Here is a 22,790-nt window from a genome sequence, read left to right as displayed (position 1 = left end):
TGTATGACTAATGCAATTAAAATATTGTGTCATTTAGTTAAATGTGAGAAAACTAGTTATAGGTGCTCCTTTTACATTTGGCACCCCATACCCCTGCGTCTCAGTCTGCATCATCCCCTGCGTCTTAGCCTGCCTCAGCCCCTGCGTCTCAGCCTGCCTCAGCCCCTGCGTCACAGCCTGCATTCACCACAGGCTTCTCACCTGTCCTGACCCCTGCTGCACTGGCCACCCAGCTGTCAAGCCCCAGCTCAGCCCCGCTCAAGCTCCAACGCCAACTTAGCCACATCTTGTTCCAGCTCCAGCTCCACCCCGTCCTGTCTCTGTCGGCCAGGAGGAGGACATTCCCTTCCCTGTTGGCCCAGAGGAGGCCATTCCTTTCCCTGTTGGCCCAGGAGAGCCAATTCCTGTCCCTGTTGGCCCGGAAAAGGCCATTGCTGTTCCTGTCGACCCCCGAAGAGGAGGCTGCTTCAAACCCTGTCGGTCCCTAAGGGGAGGCCGCTCTGTGGTGGAAATTTCCCATAAAGAGGCAGATGAGAGAGTTGTCTTTTGTGTAATTTATTATAAAAATAAAGGGAAATAAAATAATGGGGAAAGCAAATAAAAAGCATGGATGTTGATCATGCACATCAACAAACCAAAAAACCAGCTGGGGAGATCAGTGCACACACCACGAAGGTGTGATGCAAAGAGCCCACGATCCTCAAGTTGCTTCTGCCTTTTAGCTTCTCTGTCCGACTAGGGTGGAATGTCTTTCTAGCCCAATCAAATTACATGCACCATCTCCGCCCTGTCGCAGTGTGTGAAGATATTTACATTCTCACACCTGCATTGCTGACGTCCAACTATCTGTGAGAAAGGAGCACCAAGTCTCAACAGACAGATACACAACTCCCTGACCTTGGGTTTGGGAGCTAGAGTTGAGAATCTATCAGGCAGAGACAACCATAGAACAATCTAGGTGAAATGTCAAATGCACACAGTAAGACAAAACATAACATATTAATTGCAGAACATAAGTCATAAATCGTATAATAACTGCATAGAAGTAAGGAAGACACAATTTTTCCCATAACACTCCCCCCTTTTGATTACACATTAATCAACCACTAAGAATAAAAATTGTCAACATCACATTCTGTAATAATAAAAGACCCTTGCAAATGAAACAATAAGGGTATTAACTCATCAAGATTCAAAATACACCTTCACATATGTCGTGTATTCTCTTTTTCTTCAATCACGGCAGAGAGTTCACACGAACACAACTTTGAAGTTTAAATCAATAGCATACAGGTTTATTAAATGACAAATTAACACAATCAGATAATGATTACAAAAGAGTAATAGCAAGAGAGGCAGAGACATAATTCACCTGCTTGTTCCTCTGCAGAGAGAACTGAAAGGTCGGAAAAGGTCAGCTGTGTGCTACCAGCGGACCCTCTACGAAGCGCTCTGAAAACCCCAGCCTGTGAAGGCCTGCTTATAACCACCACCTAAAGTCTTTCCACATGTCCAAATAAGGACGTGTAGATGTTTTTCTCGGCTACTCGGAAAGTCCTGGCGCTGGGCCGTGTTATCTGTCCAGCTCCCGGATGCATCTGGCCCACCATCAACCTCCTAGTTCCTTTCCCAGGTCGGCGTGACACTTTAAATATTTCCTTAGGAACAGCTCGGATAAACAGTTTACGCAACAGATTCTGAGAACACAGATTCTGCGAACCCAGTTCAAGCAAAACCCTTTCACCCCAGTCACTGAGGACACACGAACCCATCTACTCTCTGTACTTCTCTCATAAGCAATGATCAATTTTACTACAAACTTCCCCCTCAATGGACAGATAAATGTCCATTAAAGCTAAGGCCAATTAACCTAATTAACTCTATTAGTAAACCTATGCAATTTAAACCTGTTTTACCTCACGCCCAAATTAGTTTAGAGGACTGCCTTTTCAGGTGAATCCGGTCCCCCACCTTAAAACAACACAAAAAACACATCATGTGGTACACACTTCTGCTACATTGTGTCAGATTAATTCAGATATATAGTGGCAAACGATACTACACACCACAGCATACATTTGTCATTTTTCTAGGTTACAAGAACATTAATGCAGTACATGAACAATGTGAATACATGAACAATGTGGATAATCTGTGGCATTTTACAGAATAGACGTGTGCCTTTAACTGTGTGTGGATTATATGTGCATAGATAGATGTGGTGCATATCAGGCCGTCTCCAGTCTTCCTCTCCGCCCTCACGCTGATGGGGTGGCACCGTCCTCATCCGCCTCCTCGTCCTCCCCGTCCTCGGGCCCGATATGGATCCAGTCAGGAATTGGAAAGAGGTCACCTCCCTCACTACCTATGCTACTCTGACTGCTCTTCACTCTCTGTTTAATAACTGCCATCTGCATCGTCTGCTTGGTCACTGCTCTAAGCGCTAACGATCTCAAGCACGGAATGCAACAACAGAAGATGAGTCCTAGGACAACTACTCCTACAGTAATCATTACCCCCAATTTAATCAGCCCCTGTTTCCAGCCCCCAGCCATATTTTCCAGCCAATTTGTCCAGCTCAAGTCCGACCCACTGCCAGCCGCCTCTTTTACCTCAACTCTGAGCGTTCTCAGTCTCTTCATTGCCTCAGTGAAAGCTCCATCCGAGGCTGTATGTCCTGGAATATAAGTACAACACACATCACCTATGAGAGCACACACCCCTCCCTTCTCTGCTAAGATCCAGTCTAGTGCTTGCCTATTCTGCCACGCTACTGCACTTGTTGCACCCACCTGTTCTCCCAGAGCCCCTAACGCATCGTCTGTGTAATTAATGAATCTCTGCAACGAAAAATAAATGTAGTTCACCCACTCGGTGTTCTTAGAGGTCGTGATCCAAGGTAGAATAGATTCGAATCCCGAGGCAATCTTGTTCCTAGCTTTGAACTCGTTTGGGATCCCCCGGGGTTGTCCAATGGCATCGATGTAAACTCTGGGATCTGGTTGATAACTTTGCTTATTTCTGCTGCTGACATTCTTGTCTTGTTCTTCTCCCTTAAATGTAATTATCTCTTGTACCAATTGCACCCGAGCACACCTGCCAGCCCATCCCACAGGTAGGACTGCGTAGAGGTGCTGACCTCCACACCACCAGAAATGGTCAGCTAGTGCGATGGTTTGATCTAAATAGGGGCATCCTGCTACGAGTATCGGTCTCAGCATTCCTGATACTAGAACAGCTGGCTTCAGGGATGGCTTTGTGCAGTTAAGGGTCGTGACCTGCCATCTATGGCTGCAGATCTTGCGCTTGATTTTACCTAAGGGCACCATACCCATACGCTCAATACATTCAAAACGACCAATTGGAATTAAAGGGGCATTATTTGGCATACCTAATAGCACGCTCTTCTGTCCTATTCTGACATTTAAGTCTTCACAGCGCTGAACGTTGGTCTTCCCGTGGGCATAAAAATCAACTGATGCCTGGAAAGAGGGTGAACCTAAATACAGTAAACACTCTGCTTCACACCAGGGTCTGGGACTTTGAGTGTATGCCCGCAATCTCTTTTCACAATCCTGCCAACTGAAAATCGTATTTAGCACAAAAAACCTATCAGGCTTAGCTTTAGTACAGATGTAACAATCAGTCTTCCCATTAGCCAACCCCGCAAACTGAACCCATCTGTACCAGCTATTTTGCAGACGCACATCCACTAGAATATTCTCACCCTGTTCCTCGTCTTCCTCCTCATCTTGTTCTGACAAAAATCCTTGTAATTTTGTGATCAGCCCATCAGTCCATCCTGACACAGCTTGCTGCATCCATCCTGAAAGGCCTGAACCACTGTTCGGCATTGAAGCCCCCGCTGAAGCAACAACGAGCTCTTTGGTTGCTGATCCGGCCGGCCGCTGAGTCTGAACCTCATCCTCATCCTCCACGATGTTTCCTGGTGGGGGCTGTAGGGCTGCAACCTCACGGTGTGCACTCCCTCCTTTATTCTTAGACCAGATGACTCTAGGACTCTCAGGTTTCCTATTGCGAAAACCTACTCTAATGTCCCATACTTTTCCTGACTCCATCTCTCCCTCTCTCACTCTGATGGAACACCTGTCTTTTTCCCAGGAAGTAGGGAACTCATACATGCGCTGGCCCATCCACTCTATCCCACACAACCGCTCCTGGGACTCCTGATCCACAGACACATAAATGGTCATTGTGTCTGCAGTCGAGTCCCACTCTATGATTGACATCTGGGCACTCCAGGTGGTCCACACCCCATAACTCCACCCAGGGTCATTAGAGGTCCACACATTAACCCTAGGCCATTCTTTCCCTACAGGCCCTCTACGTCTGCCTACGTTACTCTTGGCCCCTACTGACCCGTTTGCATCTCTCCTAAGTCTTAACTGTTCCCCTGCTTCGGAGGACACGGGTGGTCTGAGGCATTGTTGCAACACCCCAAGTGTCCCCACCAGCAGCAGGAGGACCAGGATCACTGTCTTTTTCTTCTCCGGACCACTCATCCTCCTCTTTTTTGGTCACTGACCCTGTTTCCCCCTCTGGTGCTTTAACACAGTGGTTTAAATGATACCAGGTAGGAGAGCCTTCAACTTGTACTGCTCTTGATGTTGCTCGGACCACTGTATAGGGACCTTCTCGTCGGGCGTGGTCCCACTTTCTCCTGAACACCTTGACGTACACCAGGTCACCTGGCTTCACTTTAGGCTCCGGATCGTCCTGCGTCTCCGTTGCCTGTAACGAAACAACACGGGAGGAAATACTCCTGTGTATATTAGTCATTTGTTTTACATAAGATTTCATGTCGTTTGTCAAAATGTCCAGCGATAGACCTTTTACGGCTCGATAGGCTGGCACAGGCATTGGTCGACCAAGCAAAGCCTCATGCGGTGTTAGTTTTAGTGTTCGGTGAGCACTTGCTCTGCAAGCCATGAGAGCAAGCGGTAAAGCGTCTATCCAGTTCAGACCGGTAGACATACAGATCTTCAGCAGTTTGTTTTTCAGAATCCCATTGCACCTCTCAACGTCCGACTGTGAGGTGGGACAGTAAACACTGCCATACCTCTGCTTTATTCCTAGTTTCTGCAAAACACATTTTACTGTTTTGTCTACAAATTCTTTTCCGTTATCTGAACTGATTTTTAAAGGAATGCCAAATCTTGGAATAACTTCTCGGCACAAAAATTTTGCCACTGTGTCAGCTGTTTTATGTTTTGAAGGTGTGGCCTCCACCCATCGGCTAAATCAATCAATTACAACCAGGAAGTAGCGTTTACCTTGCACTGGCCGTATCATATCGACAAAGTCTAAGGTTAAATGTTTGAACGGACCATCAGGAATTGGCAGGTGTCCCGCTGGGGGCACCGTTCCCCACCTGATGTTACATTAAAGGCAGGTTTCACATCTGCTTAGCGTCTCGTCAACATACTGATAAAGCTTGGGAGGCCAGAAGTTCCACTCTTTGATCCGCCTTACTACTTCACCCCTGGATTCATGGCTCAAACCATGAGCTTCATGTATGAGCAGTGACAACAGCCCACTAGGGGCTATTAACAGTCCCTCGTGATTTCTCCACAATCCGTCTGCTCCTCTTGCAGCCCCTCTCTCAACCCAGAGCTGCCGTTCAGCATCTGACACCTCTTCCTGTAATAAGCACAAGTCTTTAGATGTTATTTGATCTTCATTGTCAGGTGCATGAACTACTAAAAGAGCTGTAGCTTCGGCATTAGCTGCGGTCTTCGCTGCTCTGTCTGCAGCAGCATTTCCTTGTGTGATTAGTGAATCGTCTCGTTTATGAGCTGTACACTTAATGATGGCCAGAGCTGCTGGCTTCATCATTGCTAACAGCAATTGCCTTATTTGCTCACCATGTGTCACTGGAGACCCATCAGTCTTCTTAAACCCTCTGCCTTTCCAGGCTGCTCCAAACAAGTGACACACACCATGCGCAAATGCTGAGTCTGTGTATATGTTGGCTCGCTTGCCTGTTGCGAAATCACAAGCAGCTGTCAAAGCTTTCAGCTCTGCAAGTTGCGCAGAACAAGGCTGAGTGCACTCTTGAGCAGTCATCACCTCCATTTTTCCATCTCTCTCCTGTACTACTGCAAACCCTGCTTTAAGCTCTGAACCCTGCCTATAGCAAGATCCATCCACAAACAGAGTCATGTCTACTCGGTCTAAAGGAGTGGCACTCAAGTCAGAGCGTAGCTTAGCATACCTCTCAGCCTCCGCTACACATTCATGTTCTTCCCCCTCATGGGGCAGGGGAATGGCATCTGCTGGATTTTTTACCTTGCAGACACGTATTGTCACATCTGGATATTCAAGGAGTCTGTGATAATCACTGAGGCGTGGTGCAGTTAGCACAAATTTGCCTCTTTCAATCAAATTGACAATCTTGTGGTGAGACAAAATTTCAATGGGATAGCCCATGCTCAAAGCTGAGGCTTTCCCATACATCAAATGGGCAGCAGCTAGGTGCCGATAACAGGTTGGCAGACCCAGCTCCACAGGGGTCAGAGACATAGAATAATACGCTATGGGCTGAGCATGTGTTCCAACTCCAGTCCTCTGTGCCAACACACCACACGCATGCTCCTGTCGACAAGAAACATACAACAAAAATGTTTTCTCATAGTCTGGGAGAGCCAAGGCCGGAGCCTGCTGCAGCAACATCTTAACTGTCTCAAATGCCATGTGACCCTCTGGGGTCCATGAGAGCGGCGCTCGCAAATTGCCCGCTCCTTTAGCTTTTACCATGTCTCTTAAAGGCTGCACAACTGTGGAATAACCATCAATCCACTCAGCGCTGTAACCTGTCAGCCCTAAAAATGTCAACATCTCTCGGACTGTGGTCGGTTTGGGTGCTTGGGACACAGCTTTCAGCTGATCAGGAGACACAGCTCTGGTCCCCTCTGCAATCACTCTCCCCAAATACTCCACACTATCCCTACAGTACTGCAGCTTCTTTAGTGATGCTTTATGACCTCTCTCGGCTAACAGGGTTAACAGAGTGATAGAGTCCTCATGGCACGTTTCCAAATCAGGTGCGCAGAGGATTATGTCATCAACGTATTGGATGACAGTGCTTTTTAGCTTTTCGGCCAAATCATCCATATCTTCCTTTAAAACTTTGTTGAATAGATGTGGACTGTGTTTGAACCCTTGTTGCAATCTAGTGTATGTGTAGGACCGTCCCCTATATGTGAATGCAAAAAGATGTCTGCTGTATTCACTTACTGGCACGCTGAAAAATGCTGAACACAAATCAACCACTGTAAACCACTTTGCATCAGGTGGAACATTGGACAATAACGTATGTGGATTCGGGATATCAGCTGGATAATCTTCAACTACTTCATTTAAAGCTCTAAGGTCATGCACTAGCCTAAACCTTTCCTTATCCGCTTTTTTAATGGGAAATATAGGTGTTGCTGCTAGGGTGCGGCTCCTCCACAAGCACACCCGCATCCAACAGACCTTGAATGGTTGGCTGAATTCCAGCCTCTGCTTCAGGCTGAAGCGGATATTGTGATTTCCATGGGGGCCTACAACCAGGTTTTAGGTGCACCTCCACTGGCTGTGCAGACTTGATTAAGCCTACATCAGTGTCGTGTTTAGACCAGAGTTTTTCTGGTACTCGCTCCACCATTTCCTTCTGTAACTCAGAATGTTGATGACAGAGCACAGTCTGACAAGGAAGGCTGATGACTTGTGGGGACGCCCAACCCTCAGCTGAAATAGCTATTTTTAGAAACAACTCATCCTCACTCACCCAAATGTTCTTGTTTTCTGTAGGTCTAAACTTTGCTTGTTTAGATTGCACAATCATTTGACCTAAATGTTTAGGCTCATACTCCGGATTCACTAGAAGTGTAACGTGGGGCATGCTATTTTTTATTCTAAACTCTTGATCTAAATAATCCCCTTTCTCTACCGTCATCGCAGCTCCCTGCCTCCCTAAGACGATAGACGCAGACTGGATCGGGATTTTTCCTGGCTGCTTTTTGATCCAGTCATCTGGTTGCGCTTCAGATTCTGTTTTGAAATACTGGAGTGTGCAGTGAGGAGGGCACGCAGGGCGAGAAGCTTCTGGCATGTTGGCTCGGATGAAGTCCATCCACATTTCAGCAGAGTTCATGAATGTCTCATCTATATTTCCGAGCCAATACACCATTTCTTCATCTTTTCTCATAGTCATCTGATGGTGTACAGTGTCCACAATCACTCCATCCGGCGTGCATAAGATAGTGCAGCCTAGTTTACACAGGGCGTCTCGTCCAAGTAAATTTACAGGAGTCTGGTCCGATATTAATACTGGCAGTTCCACTGTTCTTCCCTGGAACTGTAGAGGAACCGTGCTCGATCGGGGAATCAGTTGCTTTGTCCCTGAGAATCCAACGATCCGTACATACTGTCCAGATCTTGGGAGGTGATCAGCATCAGCGTTGCTAACACAAGTGTAAGCAGCTCCGGAATCAGCCATCATGTTAATAGGTTTACCAGCTACCTGTACCGGCACCAAAGGCTCTTCATCAGGGCTTGAAACAGATGTTAATGGCAACTGACACTCCCCTCCCGGATTCCCCTGATCCTCAGGGCATCCCTAGTAGCCAGCAGGGGGACCCCGCCATGGACTGGTGGGTCCCGTCTGTCGGGCCGCCCCCTGTTGGTTCTGGCTGTTTACGGCTCGCATCCATAAGAAGCACTGGCGTTTTATGTGTCCGATCTTACCACAATGAAAACACTTAATTCCACGGCTATCCCCCATCCCTCTTCCTCTGCCAGCCGAAACTCCCCCTCTCATCCTAGATGGGCCTCCTCTCCATCCGTCTGGCTGGACATAGATCACTTGTGGCTGGACAGCCGCTGGGGCCGCCCCTGGGGGTGGGGGTGCGTGTTGGACCACAGTTTGTATTTTCTTTTTCCCTTCTGTGAGCTGCTGCTGGGTCAGCTTTCTCACTGCCTGCTCGTCCTGCTGCTTCTGACGGAGCACAGCAGAGCGAACTTTGGTCACAGCATCTATCACGTGATCTGTGAATTGTTCAAAGGGCATGGTGTAGAGTCCCACTGCATCACCCAGCTTACTCTGTGCCGGGAGTGGCAGCCCGTCAACAATCCTCTTCCTCAGAGCCTGCCTATGGAAAATGTCCTCATCAGGCTTCCCACCTGTTTGTCTTATCCATTCTTTACGTGTGAGGTGAACATAGGCTTGTGGGCTCTCATCATCCTTTATTGGCACTGCCACAATGCTGTCAGGCTGGATTCTGGTTGGATAGCGCAGTCTCAGGGTTGTCCACAGCGCGTTGTGATGTCTGTTGAATAGTTCTCCATCGTGTGCCTGTGTTCCAGCATACGCGTTCATCTGTGCTGCTCTCAGCGTTTCCTCCATTTCCTGTTTCCCCAGCACTTTTCCCAGGAGGGCCTTGAGGTCACCCATAGCCAGGATAGTGGCGATGGTCTCTTCTTCGAAAGCTGCAATCCACTTCCCTGCCCCATCATGCAGACAGGGCAGTCTTTGTACCAGCCCCTCCAGGTCCATGGTTGGCCAGGGCACATACTGCAGATTTGCACCTTTGGCCAGCAGGGGGTACTCTGATGCTTCCTCCACCACTTCTGAAGACACTGGCTGTCCCTGGGAGCTGAGTGTGATGATTCCATTCATCTTTCCATGCTCTTCCTCCACCTCACTCCCGGGAGCAAACGCTGCAGCCACACTCACTCTAGCTTCATTCATGGCTGCTTGGGCTTGGCCCCCTCCTTCAAATAGCGGGGGGTCGACACCATGCTCGGATCTGGCAGCTTAGAATATTCCACATCTGCCAGTGACCTCCTGACCCTCTCGCTTTCCCCAGTCGCACTCTCTCCGTCACATTCCTCTTCGGCCTCGCTGCCGTCCTCTGCACACTCTGATTGTTTGATGTCCTGCATTACTTTATCATGCAATCCACTAATGCGGCGAGTGTCTTTCCCTGCAAGCTGCGCTGCTTTTGCATATGTGGCGGGCAGCTCCTCTAGGTCATCTAGCTCTATCTCTCTTTCCCTGACCTTTTTTAACTCCTCAACCGGGTAAATGCTTTTACCTGATCTGCCAGATCTAAGCGAGTAGTCCCCCAACAGTCTTATTTCCCGAACAGGCATCTGTGCAGCGTACGGAGGGGGTTTCCCTCCCTTCTTCATCTCTTTTTTCTTTAGCTCAAGCTGCTTTTTCACATGCTCCACTGTTTTCTTCCCCAACATTTTGGCCTGGTCGGTAAATAGTTTTAGCATTGCAGTCTCTCGCTCTCGTTTTTGTGCGCTTGGCCGATTTATCTTTTATTTTGTAATTTTTTATTAACACTCCCATCTCTGCACACTGCTCTCGGTCGAATGTTCCATCGGATGGCCAGGGTGACGTGGCTTTACGTGTTCTCTTATTCCACTTTTTTGAATATTTCTGGATCTCCGCTACTAGGAGGGGATACTTTTTCCCCAATATTGCAACTGGAGATGTGTCTTTTTGTGTAGCCATGGTTCCTATATATGGTATATATGTATGTATGGGTACGTATGTGTATGTATGGGTACGGGATATATGTGATGATTATTTGTCAAACAAACAGGAAAAGATTTTTTTTTTTTTTTGAAATTTTAAATGCTGTCCGTGACAATAATAATAGTGACAAAACTAATGTTTTATTACAGTCGGCCTATAGTTCTCCAATGCACACTCACACACACACACACACACCCGAGCCTAATGCCCTGACCAGTACGACACACACACTGAGCCTAGTGCTCTGAGCAGGAAAACACACACTCTCTCTCGGGAGCGTAGACAACAGAAGAGGCCCACAGCTGACGCCTCCACACCTAATTTAGAGACCGCGCCTCAACTCCCCCCTTTTTTATTATTTTAATAAACAAAGCAGCCGCGGTCTTTACACACCGTGACCAGCTTGACCACTCCCAACCACAGTGCGGACACGTCGTCACAAAAAATGCACTAAAAGTACAAAGAAAAGTGAACACAATATAGGACAATCAAAAATGTTACAGTATTAAACTACTACAAAAATTAAACTTCGTCGCCACCTGGCACCAAGCCAACGTTTCCCCCCAACTATCCGAAAACACACGTATGAGGAGCGGGGATCTGTCTCTAGTCACACACACACACTCACTCACTCCCCCGCCCTCCTGTTCTCTTTTCCTCTCTCCCTCACACACACACACTCCCTCTGCACCGGAGGAATAGAGGAGCCGCTGTCAACCCAGCCTACTTCAAATTTAAATCAGCAACTAGCAACTATTACGTTTAACTTCACATACGTATATACACAAATACACACTTGATTAAACTTCATACACTATTGTCAGCACACTTCATATGCGTATCACAGAAAGCGCTTTTACCGGTTTCCCTATGTCTTTCAGGCCTCACAACTCATGAGAAAATCTACACTTGGATTGATCAGTCCCAAGCTTAATGTAGGTCTCCTCATACGCACATAAACCTACAGTGCCTTAAATATATAAGCATATATATATATATGTATATATATATATATATATATATATAAATTTGGTCTAATTTGGTGAGTAAAAGTCGGCTTTTCGGTTCACTAAACTGATTGCACTGAGGCCGCACCGTAATCTGACGCTGTTACTAATCCTCACCTTAATTTAGAACCACTTGAATAAATATTTTTCAGTCCCGAACTATAAAAAGGTAAGTAGAGAGTGTCCAACTTACAAAAAGGTGTTTAGTATATGTTGCCAATTTGGGTTCTTTTTCTTGGGCCTGCACTTCCAACGTCAGTTACCGTACTTACACAGCCTTAAATTTATTTTAGCCTCATACAGACTATATAAGCCCTTTATTTAGAATCTCCCAACGTCGTCTGTCAAAGAGTTAACATGTAAGTCAACATTTAGAGGTCAATAGGCCATGTCATTTTCTATTTCCCCACAATAAAAGCAAAGCACAGCACACAAATAAAGCAGTTGGTTAGTTATATTTATATACAGCAAATTATACAAGCAAATTCTCCACTGCCTCTCTCTGCTTATTCCCACACAGATTGTTTTCTAGAAATAGCCGAATCAGAATTTAGAACCTTCTAATGTAACCAACATTTGCCCACACTGCCCCCAACACAGAATCGTCATGTAAGAGCTTTATGCGCATCTCACCTGTGGCCACCAGTGACGAGTCGTCTCGGGCTGGGTGCAGCCGGGCACCTGTCGGCTTCAGACCCGGCTTTCCTGCCTGCTTGGAGTGACGCCAATTTCTGTCGTGTATTCTCTTTTTCTTCAATCACAGCAGAGAGTTCACACGAACACAACTTTGAAGTTTAAATCAATAGCATACAGGTTTATTAAATGACAAATTAACACAATCAGATAATGATTACAAAAGAGTAATAGCAAGAGAGGCAGAGACCGAATTCACCTGCTTGTTCCTCTGCAGAGAGAACTGAGAGGTCGGAAAAGGTCAGCTGTGTGCTACCAGCGCACCCTCTACGAAGCGCTCTGAAAACCCCAGCCTGTGAAGGCCTGCTTATAACCACCACCTAAAGTCTTTCCACATGTCCAAATAAGGACGTGTAGATGTTTTTCTCGGCTGTGAACATAGTGCATTGTGTCATTTGATACGAGAGTGTTGCTGAGGTCGCACGCATGATGAGATCCCTACTCAGAGGAATAACACAACAACCAGGCAACATGATCACGGCCATGAAGATGATAGGCGAGACTATTGCCGACATAAAAAGTTTGGTCTAGCCAGCGCCAAGGGGACGAATCAACGCCGGAGTTTCTAGCCCATTCGTCTCTAAGACTCAAGGCCCTCGATAGCCTTTGTCACAGTGCCATTAGAATCAGTGTTGTTAGGGATAAAAGTACAGCACGCTTCTCCAAACATAACGCAGACAGCTCCTTTCTCCGCCAGCAGCATGTCCACTGCCATTCTATTCTGCCAAGTCATCTGAGACGTAGGAGCCAGCTGCCCGGACATGCCTCTCATACCGCCCGCAGTTTTGTTGATGAAATGTTGTTGATTGTAATAAAGGAAGTTGATCCAGGCCGAATTCTTGTTAACCTCTATTATGGGGCCCATAAAGGGAATAGCACTCGTCCACCCTGCCGCATGCTCGTTGCGAGCCTTAAACTCTTCCGGCTCTCCTCGTGGCACGCCTTTTGCATCTATGTAGAGGTCGGGATCCAAGGAACCGCCTGGAGCCCTGCGCCTGGTGCGTGAGTGTTTCTGTGGAGCTGAGGGTAAAAGATGTATTCCCCCTGTGAGGAACATTACCTGAGTACAGGTGCTGGTCCAATTGGTTGGTAAGGTGGCCCTGGGGTGATCCCCCTAGAGCCACCACATGTCGGACAAGGACTTCCTTTGCTGGACTAAGTCAGTGGAGGATGGGGCAACGTGTGAGACATTAACCATCCATTATGTGTATGAGGGCGAAGGGACAGCATCAGTGTTAGTCAGGACCGCAAACCGGATCACATGGTTTTCTGGGTTAAGTCGGTGCGCGTTGGAGACGTCCCCTGTCAGGTGACAATTGGGAAAGTGGCCTACATCTATTCCTTCGTCGAGGCTGTAGGTGAAACATTCAAACTGACATGTGGTACACACCGTGTAATACAAGGGAGCCGCGGGCTCCTTTTCCATTACCTTGATGTTGGCCACCTCGACTTTCTTATGTGTGACAGGACTGTACATCTCCATACCCTTGCCCAGATTGTGCAAGGCGTGCATTTTGCAAGACGGATCACATCTCGTAGCGCTGGGGTCCGCAGTGTATCTACACCCGGTGTCCTTATTCTGCAGTTGTTGCTCATTGTAACACTCGTTGCTGTTAAAGGGAGTGGGTACAGCCATGAGATCGGGTCTGGCGACAGCACATGCTACGCATGAATTGTTTGTGAGGGTTTTAGAAGTGTACTTGATGTACGCTAACCATAAGTTTCTAAAGCCCTAAGGACCCTAAAGCCAGGCAAGCTGCCAGGCTTTAGGGTCCTTAATATCGCGTTTGGATCTATAGTGAACAAATGTGTGAGTCCTCCAGAAGTACAGGAGGGTCACACATGTCATCGCAATGGTTGATTTGACAATCATATTTATCTTGCTTCGTCTGGTGGATGTCATTTTGCGTCAGTGGAAGATAAAAATTTGTGTAAAAGTGTGAATCAAGTGGTAAAATGTTTTGTTCAAAAATAGTGGATAAAATCACAGAGAGGCATACATGTAAATCAACCACACAATTTAGAGCAAATATCAAAGTAATATACAGTGAAGATTGAAACAACAGGGTCACAATCAATGTCTTCTTCTTCCTGTTGGACAGTGGTGTTAGATTGTTTCCAACCTGTTTGTTGACACCTTGACAGTTCGTTGGAATTCTTCAGGTTGTGATCAGCTGACCACAGAGACACTTGGGATTTGTTATCACCGCCAGGTTTCCTCCCAATGTCGCCTGAGTCACTGTCACTCCCGTGATGTGACGAGTCTACACGTCGTCCAGCGTCGGCAACTCAAGGCTGCTCGTGTGTGTGTTTTCTCAGGAGCGTGTGTGTAGATGTATGGTCTGACAGTGTTATTCACCGGCGCAGCTTCAGGCGGCGCTTGGCTCACACCTTTAGCTGAACGGTCAACGCAGCCTCGCCTCAGTGCATATGTGAGCACAGCGAGGGTCATCCTTCTCAGTTCTTTTCGTTAGTGATTGTTTTCTCCGTGGGATGTAGATGGAGGGTCGTCTGTTGGATCCGGGACCTTCCTGCAGTGGATGGAGTGGATCCAAGTCGCTCTCTCTGCGATCTTCAGAGCCGTGTGGGTCATCAGAAGGACCTGGAAGGGGCCTCGCCACCGTTTGGAGTTCCAGTGCTTCCTCCTGAACTCCTTAACGATCACCCATGCCCTGGTTAGATGGAGTCTGTGTTCCTGTGAGGTAGAAAATGTTTGAAGCACAGGGAGAGATGAGGAAGGAGAGGGTAGAGAGATTAGGAGATAGGAAATGAGGATGAGGAGAGGAAACGATTGTCGGGGAGCAGTGGACGATGAAGATGTCTGCATCAGAACCCTGAGTGGGGCCTCAAAGACAGTAAAGTTAGGAATGAAGGTCCTACAATAAAAACAAATATCTATAAAAGACATAAGCTGTTTATACGTGCACGGTTTAGACAGGTTTCAAATTGCTTTAACTCTGTTGGGTGAGATGGATTTGCCATCAGCTGTAATTACAATGACCCAGAAAATAACCTTTGTCTGAACAAACTGTAATTTAGACAGGCTCTCTTTGTGGCCTGTAGCATCCAATGTTTCAGTAGCTTAGTGGTGTCTGCAGTAACACCATCTATGGCTTCCTTTCAGAGGGTGTTGTTGTTTACATGGTTTGTGTTCAGATTTAGGTGTGGTGACCACTGGTTCACATCCTCTGATCAAACCTACAGAATGTCTGTGTGTGTGAGCCACAGGGAAGCAGGGGCTTCCTGTAAGGCTGAGTGTTGGCTCAGAGCGTCCTCTGAAAAATAAAAATAAAATCATGTAGCGTGTGTCATTAGAATAAGGAGGTACCAAGTTCACTGTTTGTTGCACATGACAGGCAGAATAAAAAAAAGTTTTCAAAAAGTATGCAAAGTAGGTGAATACGTCACATGGGTTGGAAGTCGTTCACCAGTCTCCACCCCGTTGACATCTGTTCACAAAAGGACCCACGTCCTGCATCTGTCTCCATCATCAACTGTAGAATAAAAATCAAAAATATTTTTCTTCGTTAGTAAAAGAAATCGCAAGCGCAGACCTGTGTTCATCCCAAAAGAGGGAAGTTGAGGTCAGTTTGTCAGTGTGTGTGTGTGTGAAATCATAACTCTTCAAACCTCTCATCAGGACCAGAAGACACATGTACTGTACAGGACGGGTCAGATGCGTCTGTGGAGGTCGTATCACATGGAAACAAGCTGTGATGCAGCCTGTGTGAGAGCCTCAGTTACAGCCCCCCCTCAGCAGCCACTGATAAGAGTACAGCTAGGCTGAAGTTAACACCAACAAAAGAGGGATTATTTAGAATGTCTGTAGATGTAACCTGCACTCCGTCTGGAGTGGAAATCAATCAAATACCTAAACTACACATGAGATCTCTTCCTAAAAATTTAACTGGGCCTAAGTTTGAAAGCAAAAATGAATGTTAAGGTGTCTTGCTGTCAGATGTTGCACAAGACAGTGAAACAGTAAGTTTTTCTTTTATTGTCTGGTACGTACAGTAATTATTATTACTTCTCTCTAATAGTCGTCTTCCCTTTAATAGTCATTAATAGTCTGTTTCAGTCGGTTTCAGTCTTCCTGTAGTCTGTTTTGTTTTGTTTTTTGTTTGTTTTTTTCTACAGTCTGGCCAGACAAACCTATAGTGTGCACAAATATTTTTAGAAACATGGAGGATTTTATTACTGAATTTGTTGCAAATTGAAATAGTTTAAACCCATCAGACTGTAAAGTCATGCAGCAGTTGTCATTTAGCTGTTTGTCATCATTTTAAAATCACTCTGTGGGATTTTTTGAGCAAAAAGCGATTCTTCATTGCAAGCAGATAAGCATGAACATGAATTTGAGTGTGTATCAGCTGTAAGCATGTTTCTTCATTGCGTGTATGAATGTGTGTGTATGTTTGCGGTACCGTCTTCTGTGTCACCTGAAAAGGAACCGTCACCTTCCTCCTTCCCCAACCATCAATCTGATGTGAGCGCCAGTGGGTGAAGCCTGATGTAGATGAGACAGTTGTTCCTCGATGACAGACCTTTCCTGGATCCTCAAATGCAGCTCTATTGGGCCGTTCACGTCTGAAGCCTCTCCTGTTGTTTCAACCAGTGTCTGTGTCAGAGCACGTCTTCTCACTCTGCGTTTGCTCTGTCCTTGTTTTCCTTTGCTGATTGTCATAAGCAGGTGTCTTTGTCAGACACACACGCTTGTATGACAGTTTCACGGCCTCTGAAGCTTCAGACACAGTCTTTTCCTGCTGGTGCAGGGCTTGTAGTACTGTAGCTGGTTCGTCTGATGAGCCCAGAACGTGATGGCTGCAGACGTTGTGGGAGTCAGTGAGGCGTCCATGCTGTGGTCTGTGTCCTCCAGCTGCTGTGGTATCAGAACTTCCACCCTGTTCTGGTTGTTGGTCAGGCGCTTCTTCTCCTTCGGTTCTTCTGCTGATGGTGGGAAAGGAGTCCAGATCCGGATTTACCCTCATCGCGCTTCTGCATTAGGACACAAAGCAGCAGTGTGTGTGTGTGTGTGTGTGTGTGTGTGTGTGTGTGTGTGTGTGTGTGTGTGGCAGAGTGCAAACAGTTATTCCCCAGAGTTGTTATCTCCTTTTTTTCCATTACTCTCATCTCTCTTTTGTTTCTTTCAGGGTTTAGTTTTGATAGTTTTGCTTTTTCAAATCTTTTATTTTGTCTCTAATTTTTCTTTTAAGGAGCGTATGTCCTTTTACACTAAGCGATTCTCCTTTTGAATCCATAACCAGTTTCCCACTCATGGAAACATGAAACGCACTAATAACCATATTTACTTTTTACTTTAATTACGTTTAGTTTTGTTTGGTTGCTGTCTGGTGGTGAAGACTCAGATCGCCCCAAACCCGTCTTTCAGAGTCCAGCGGTTTCCTGCCTTAGATTTTTTGTGTGTTCTGGCCCGAACCTTCCCAAAATGCCTTTTTATCGGACGTCTCCGTAAAAAGGGAACCAACCTGATCTGGCGACAGAGCCTTTCACGAAGTATTTCCTCAACGTTAGGCCCCTCTAGGCCCGGGTCCCTCGTATCTTGAAAATATGTCACTGTGCAAACGCGCTCCATCTTTCAGAAGCTGTCTTTTATACTCAGTCCCCCACATGTGGACCACGCACAGATCAAAAAACCATGTCTGTATCCTCAGTACAGACGAAAGCTCGGTTCCACGAGCCAACCCTTAGCAACCGACGTCTCACCACCCAGAGCAGACTTTGACCTAATTAAGAACATGTATTATTGGGATTATTATTATTATTATCATTTTTTCGATCTAATTAATTTTCCTAATCAAATTTAGTGTTTCAACCAAATAGAAGATTTCTTTTCTTTTTTTTCAACCAATTGAAATGTTTTAACTAAATTAAAAAAAGTTCCAATCTTTTTTTTTTCCCAAATCAAAGAAATCTCTCTCACCGGGCCGAGCCAAGTTAAGACTTGGGTTTGAATCTGAGTTCGTGGATCTCGTCAGAGTCCTCCCAGCTCTGAATGTCTGTAGAGGTTTGGAGGCTGAGCGACCCTAGTCCTCAGGACTATCGTCCCTGGTCACACCGTCCAGACGACCTGCAGCGAATCCTGTTCGTAGACGCCAAAATTGTGGTGGAAATTTTCTATAAAGAAGCAGATGAGAGAGTTGTCCTTTTGTGCGATTTATTGAAATAATAAAGAAAATAAAAATAATGGGGAAAGCAAATAAAAAGCATGGATGTTGATCGTGCACATCAACAAACCAAAAACCAGCTGGGGAGATCAGTGCACACACCACGAAGGTGTGATGCAAAGAGCCCACGATCCTCAAGTTGCTTCTGCCTTTTAGCTTCTCTGTCCGACTAGGGTGGAATGTCTTTCCAACCCAATCAAATTACATGCACCATCTCCTCCCTGTCGCAGTGTGTGTGAAGATATTTACATTCTCACATCTGCATTGCTGACGTCCAACTATCTGTAAAAAAGGAGCACCAAGTCTCAACAGACAGAAACACAACTCCCTGACCTTGGGTTTGGGAGCTAGAGTTGAGAGTCTATCAGGCAGAGACAACCATTGAACAATCTAGGTGAAATGTCAAATGCATAAAGTAAGACAAAACACAAGATATTAATTGCAGAACATAAGTCATAAATCGTATAATAACTGCATAGAAGTAAGGAAGACACAATTTTTCCCATAACAGCTCCAACCCATTTACCATAGTTACTGGCCGCCATCTTGTGTGGTGAATTCTGACACCCAGAAGGGAAATTGCTTCACCTGCTTTGTTTGCAGAAACAAAAGTAAGACCAGATATAATCTAATAAAGAGAGCTGGTTATAATGGCTAGTTTTACAACTGATTCTAATGAGTGTGTTTCATGTACAAGTAGGTGAGTTAACATTGCTTATTTTACAGTCTAATTGCAGCAAAAAGCAAAGATCTCCTTCACACAGCAAGGGTGCATCAGTCTGTCACTGAAGCTGCTTCCCAGATCAGACAGTGTGTCCTGCAGTGGGTGAAAGTCAAGTTCCAGAATAAATATCATCATATTCATCTGCAATAAAAGTAGCTGCTTTAACTGGTATATTAAACCGTTAAACAGTATAACAGCATAGTAAGTAAATATTACATAGAGGAATATCCATGCTGTGTTTGTTTGTATTTTGTTAACTCAATGTAAGGCATTACGCTATAATCCTATGAGGATTTCAGATTAAGATCGAACCAGCTCCGAGAAATTACTGCAACTCAGTTCTGCAATTTGTTCAGTGGTCTCACGTGGACATGTAGGATATAGTAAAATTGAACTGGGTTTATTTCAAAGCCTAGAGTTTGCTGTGCAGTAATTCAACTTGAACTGAATGGTAATAGAAGATCATAAAATTGAGGGCTATTTACAAAAGGTTTTCATTGGATGCAAACCTCGATATGCTGTCAAGATATTTTAACATTAAATGTCTATTCGGACGCCCAAACCAAAACTGAAAGGAGCAGGACTCAGGGGGAGGAAGTCTGCTCTTTCATAAAATGTGGGAAGAGCGATCTTATCAGGACTTCGTGGACCTGAACAGCTGTTCGGCTACCGAACAAGGTAGTTGGCACTTAGACAAGTTTCAGCTCTGTATGTAAGATGGGCCATTAAATAGTAAGTCTGTCTACCAAACGATCCGTGAATTAGAGATCCCTGCGGATTCAGCTCACCAAGCATTTAAACACAGTTTTAAAGGTCCCTGCATGTGCAAAATTCACTTTTTGGACATTCTGGTACATTTATATGACTGCCTAGTTCATGTTTTTTTTTTTTTTTTCTCCGGCGCCGGTCTAGCTGGCTGCTGGTCCCAACAGCTCCTGTCCTCTTACTTCTATTTTATTACTTTCTTCACTTATTTAAGTTTACCTTTCTATTGTTTTGTTAGTAGCATTAGTGTACACAACCTGTACACAGCTTTTTTTTAATAGTTTTTCTAAGTTTGGCGCAGTACAAACGCTGTTTTAAAGCTACGATGTGCGTCGGGGTCAGAGCGCGCATTGTTTACACCGCGGAGCAGCTGATCGCGCTGCGCAGCGCCGTAGTTCTGCCCAGAGACAGACACGAGATCACCGCTGAGGTGCTGGTGAAGTCCCGACGCGGGCGCCGCGCTGGAAAACTACGACGGGAGAAAACGAGAGGCTTCAGGCCCGCTGTCCCCTCCGTCATCATGGGGAACGTGAGATCTCTCCCCAACAAGATCGACGAGCTCGCGGCGCTCACACGGTACCAGCCGGAGTACAGAACGAACAGTCCTGCTGTTCACGGAGACCTGGCTGACGTCACTCATCCCGGAATCGACTGTCGCACTGGACAATTTTCATCTGCTACGTGCGGACAGAACGGAGAACAGCGGTAAGAGGAAGGGAGGGGGTCTGGCTGTGTTTGTGAACATCAGGTGGAATGCCACAACATTGCACTGTCAAAATTAAGCTGTGTAACAGAGACATTGAGCTGTTAGCGGTGGGCATGAGGCCATTCTACCTGCCACGGGAGTTCACACACGTTATAATAATTGCTGTGTATGTCCCACCCTCCGCTAACGCTGACACAGCTTCTGAGACCCTGCTCTCAGTCACCAGCAGGCTGCAAACACAGCACCCACAGGCCCTCTTCCTGTTCTCTGGGGACTTTAACCATGCACCTCCCTCAGCTGCTCTGCCCACATACACCCAGTATGTGACCTGCCCCACCAGAGACAATAAAACCCTGGACTTATTCTATGCCAACACCAAAGAGGCCTACACTGCATCCTCCCTCCCACCGCTGGCCAAAGCTGACCACAACATCCTGCATCTCCTGCCTGTGTAAAAACCTGTTACACACAGCCAGCCGGTGGTGCCCCGCACAGTGAAGAGGTGGACAGCTGAGAGCGAGGAGGCTCTCAGGGACTGTTTTAACACCACTGTGTGGACGGAGCTCTGCGACCCACATGGGGAGGACATTAACGCAATAACAGACTGTGTAACGGACTACATAAACTTCTGCTGTGAAAACACTGTTCCCACCAGGCGGGTTCGGTGTTTCACCAACAACAAGCCGTGGGTCACCTCTGATATCAAAGCTCTGCTAAAGGAGAAGAAGAGAGCATTTAAATCAGGGGACAGGGAGAAGCTGAGGAGGGTGCAGAAGGAGCTGAGGAGGAAAATCGGTGAGGGGAAGTCCAGCTACAGGAGGAAGATGGAGGAGCAGCTGCAGCAGAACAATGTCAGTGAGGTGTGGAGGAGCCTGAAAACCATCTCAGGCTTCAAAGCTCCACACCCATAGGCTGAGGGGGCCCTGAGCTGGGTCAACGAGCTGAACTCATACTTTAATAGCTTTGACCAAGCACCCACTCACACCTCCCAGCAGCTGCCTCCAAACCTTTTGTCACCTCATACCACTGGATTACCACCCCCCCACAGCCCTTCACACCTTTACACAAAGCCCTCTACCCTCAGCCCTGACGACTGGTGACTCATCCCAACAACACCCCCTCACTTCACACCACACTGAGACACTCCCTCAACCCCTCACTTCACACCACACTGAGACACTCCCTCAACCCCTATCCTTCTCCAGCACCCAGGTGAGAAGTGAGCTCAGGAAGATCAAGGCCAGGAAAGCAGCTGGACCAGACGGCATCAGCTCCAGACTCCTAAAGTCCTGCGCAGGCGAACTGTGTGGAGTAATGGAGCATGTCTTCAACCTGAGCCTCAAGCTGAGGGTGGTACCACAGCTCTGGAAGACCTCCTGCGTGGTACCAGTGCCCAAGACACTGCACGCCAAAGACCCCAGCAGCTTCAGACCAGTGGCTCTGACATCACACCTGATGAAGACACTGGAGAGACTGGTCCTGGGTCACCTCCGCTCTGCGGTGGGAACCTACCTGGACCCGCTGCAGTTCGCCTACCGACAAGGCATAGGAGTAGACGACGCTGTCATCTTCCTCCTACATCGAGCCCTTTCCCACCTAGAGAAGCCCGGCAGCACTGTGAGGATCATGTTCTTTGACTTCTCCAGTGCCTTCAACACCATCCAGCCGGTGCTTCTGAAATACAAACTGGAGGGGGCTGGTGTTGACCTTCATCTGACGGAGTGGATTATGTACTACCTCACAAACAGGCCTCAGTTCGTGAGAGCCAGGGACTGTGTGTCTGACACTCTGACCTGCAGTGTGGGGGCCCCACAGGTGACTGTACTGGACCCCTTCCTTTTCACCCTCTACACGTCAGACTTCAGACACAACACAGACACCTGTGTTCTGCAGAAGTTCTCTGATGACTCTGCGATCGTCGGACTGATCGATGATGACGATGCAGAGTACAGAGGACTCACTTGGAACTTTGTGGACTGGTGCCAGCGGAACCACCTCCTGTTTAATGCAGGGAAAACGAAGGAGATGGTGGTGGATTTCCGCAGACAGCGGCCTGCTGTCATACCACCGATGCACATCCAGGGAAGGGACATTGAGAGAGTGGACTCTTACAAGTATCTGGGTGTGCATCTGAACAATAAACTGGACTGGACTCATA

The 22,790-nt window shown here is 46.8% G+C and overlaps 1 protein-coding gene across 1 annotated transcript; it reads right to left on the bottom strand.

Annotated features, from left to right (window-relative positions):
* Nucleotides 1–1,997: 1,997 nt before the first annotated feature.
* LOC129604710 (uncharacterized) lies at nt 1,998–12,297 on the bottom strand. Its single transcript, XM_055512332.1, has 2 exons — nt 12,193–12,297; nt 1,998–4,752 (listed from the first exon to the last, which is right to left on the bottom strand). The coding sequence occupies exon 2, from the start codon at nt 4,521–4,523 to the stop codon at nt 2,259–2,261; it is 2,265 nt and encodes a 754-aa protein (XP_055368307.1). The 5' UTR covers nt 4,524–4,752; nt 12,193–12,297; the 3' UTR covers nt 1,998–2,258.
* Between the last annotated feature and the right edge of the window lie 10,493 nt (nt 12,298–22,790).

The sequence above is a fragment of the Betta splendens genome, chromosome 10 (genome assembly GCF_900634795.4).
Source record: "Betta splendens chromosome 10, fBetSpl5.4, whole genome shotgun sequence".
Taxonomy (NCBI): Eukaryota; Metazoa; Chordata; class Actinopteri; order Anabantiformes; family Osphronemidae; genus Betta; species Betta splendens.
Note: the sequence above shows the minus strand (reverse complement) of the source record. Positions and strands in the feature narration are given on the sequence as shown.

Excerpts from the sequence above, each read along its gene's own strand:
- LOC129604710 (XM_055512332.1), bottom strand. The coding sequence starts at position 4,523 with ATGAGTGGTCCGGAGAAGAAAAAGACAGTGATCCTGGTCCTCCTGCTG.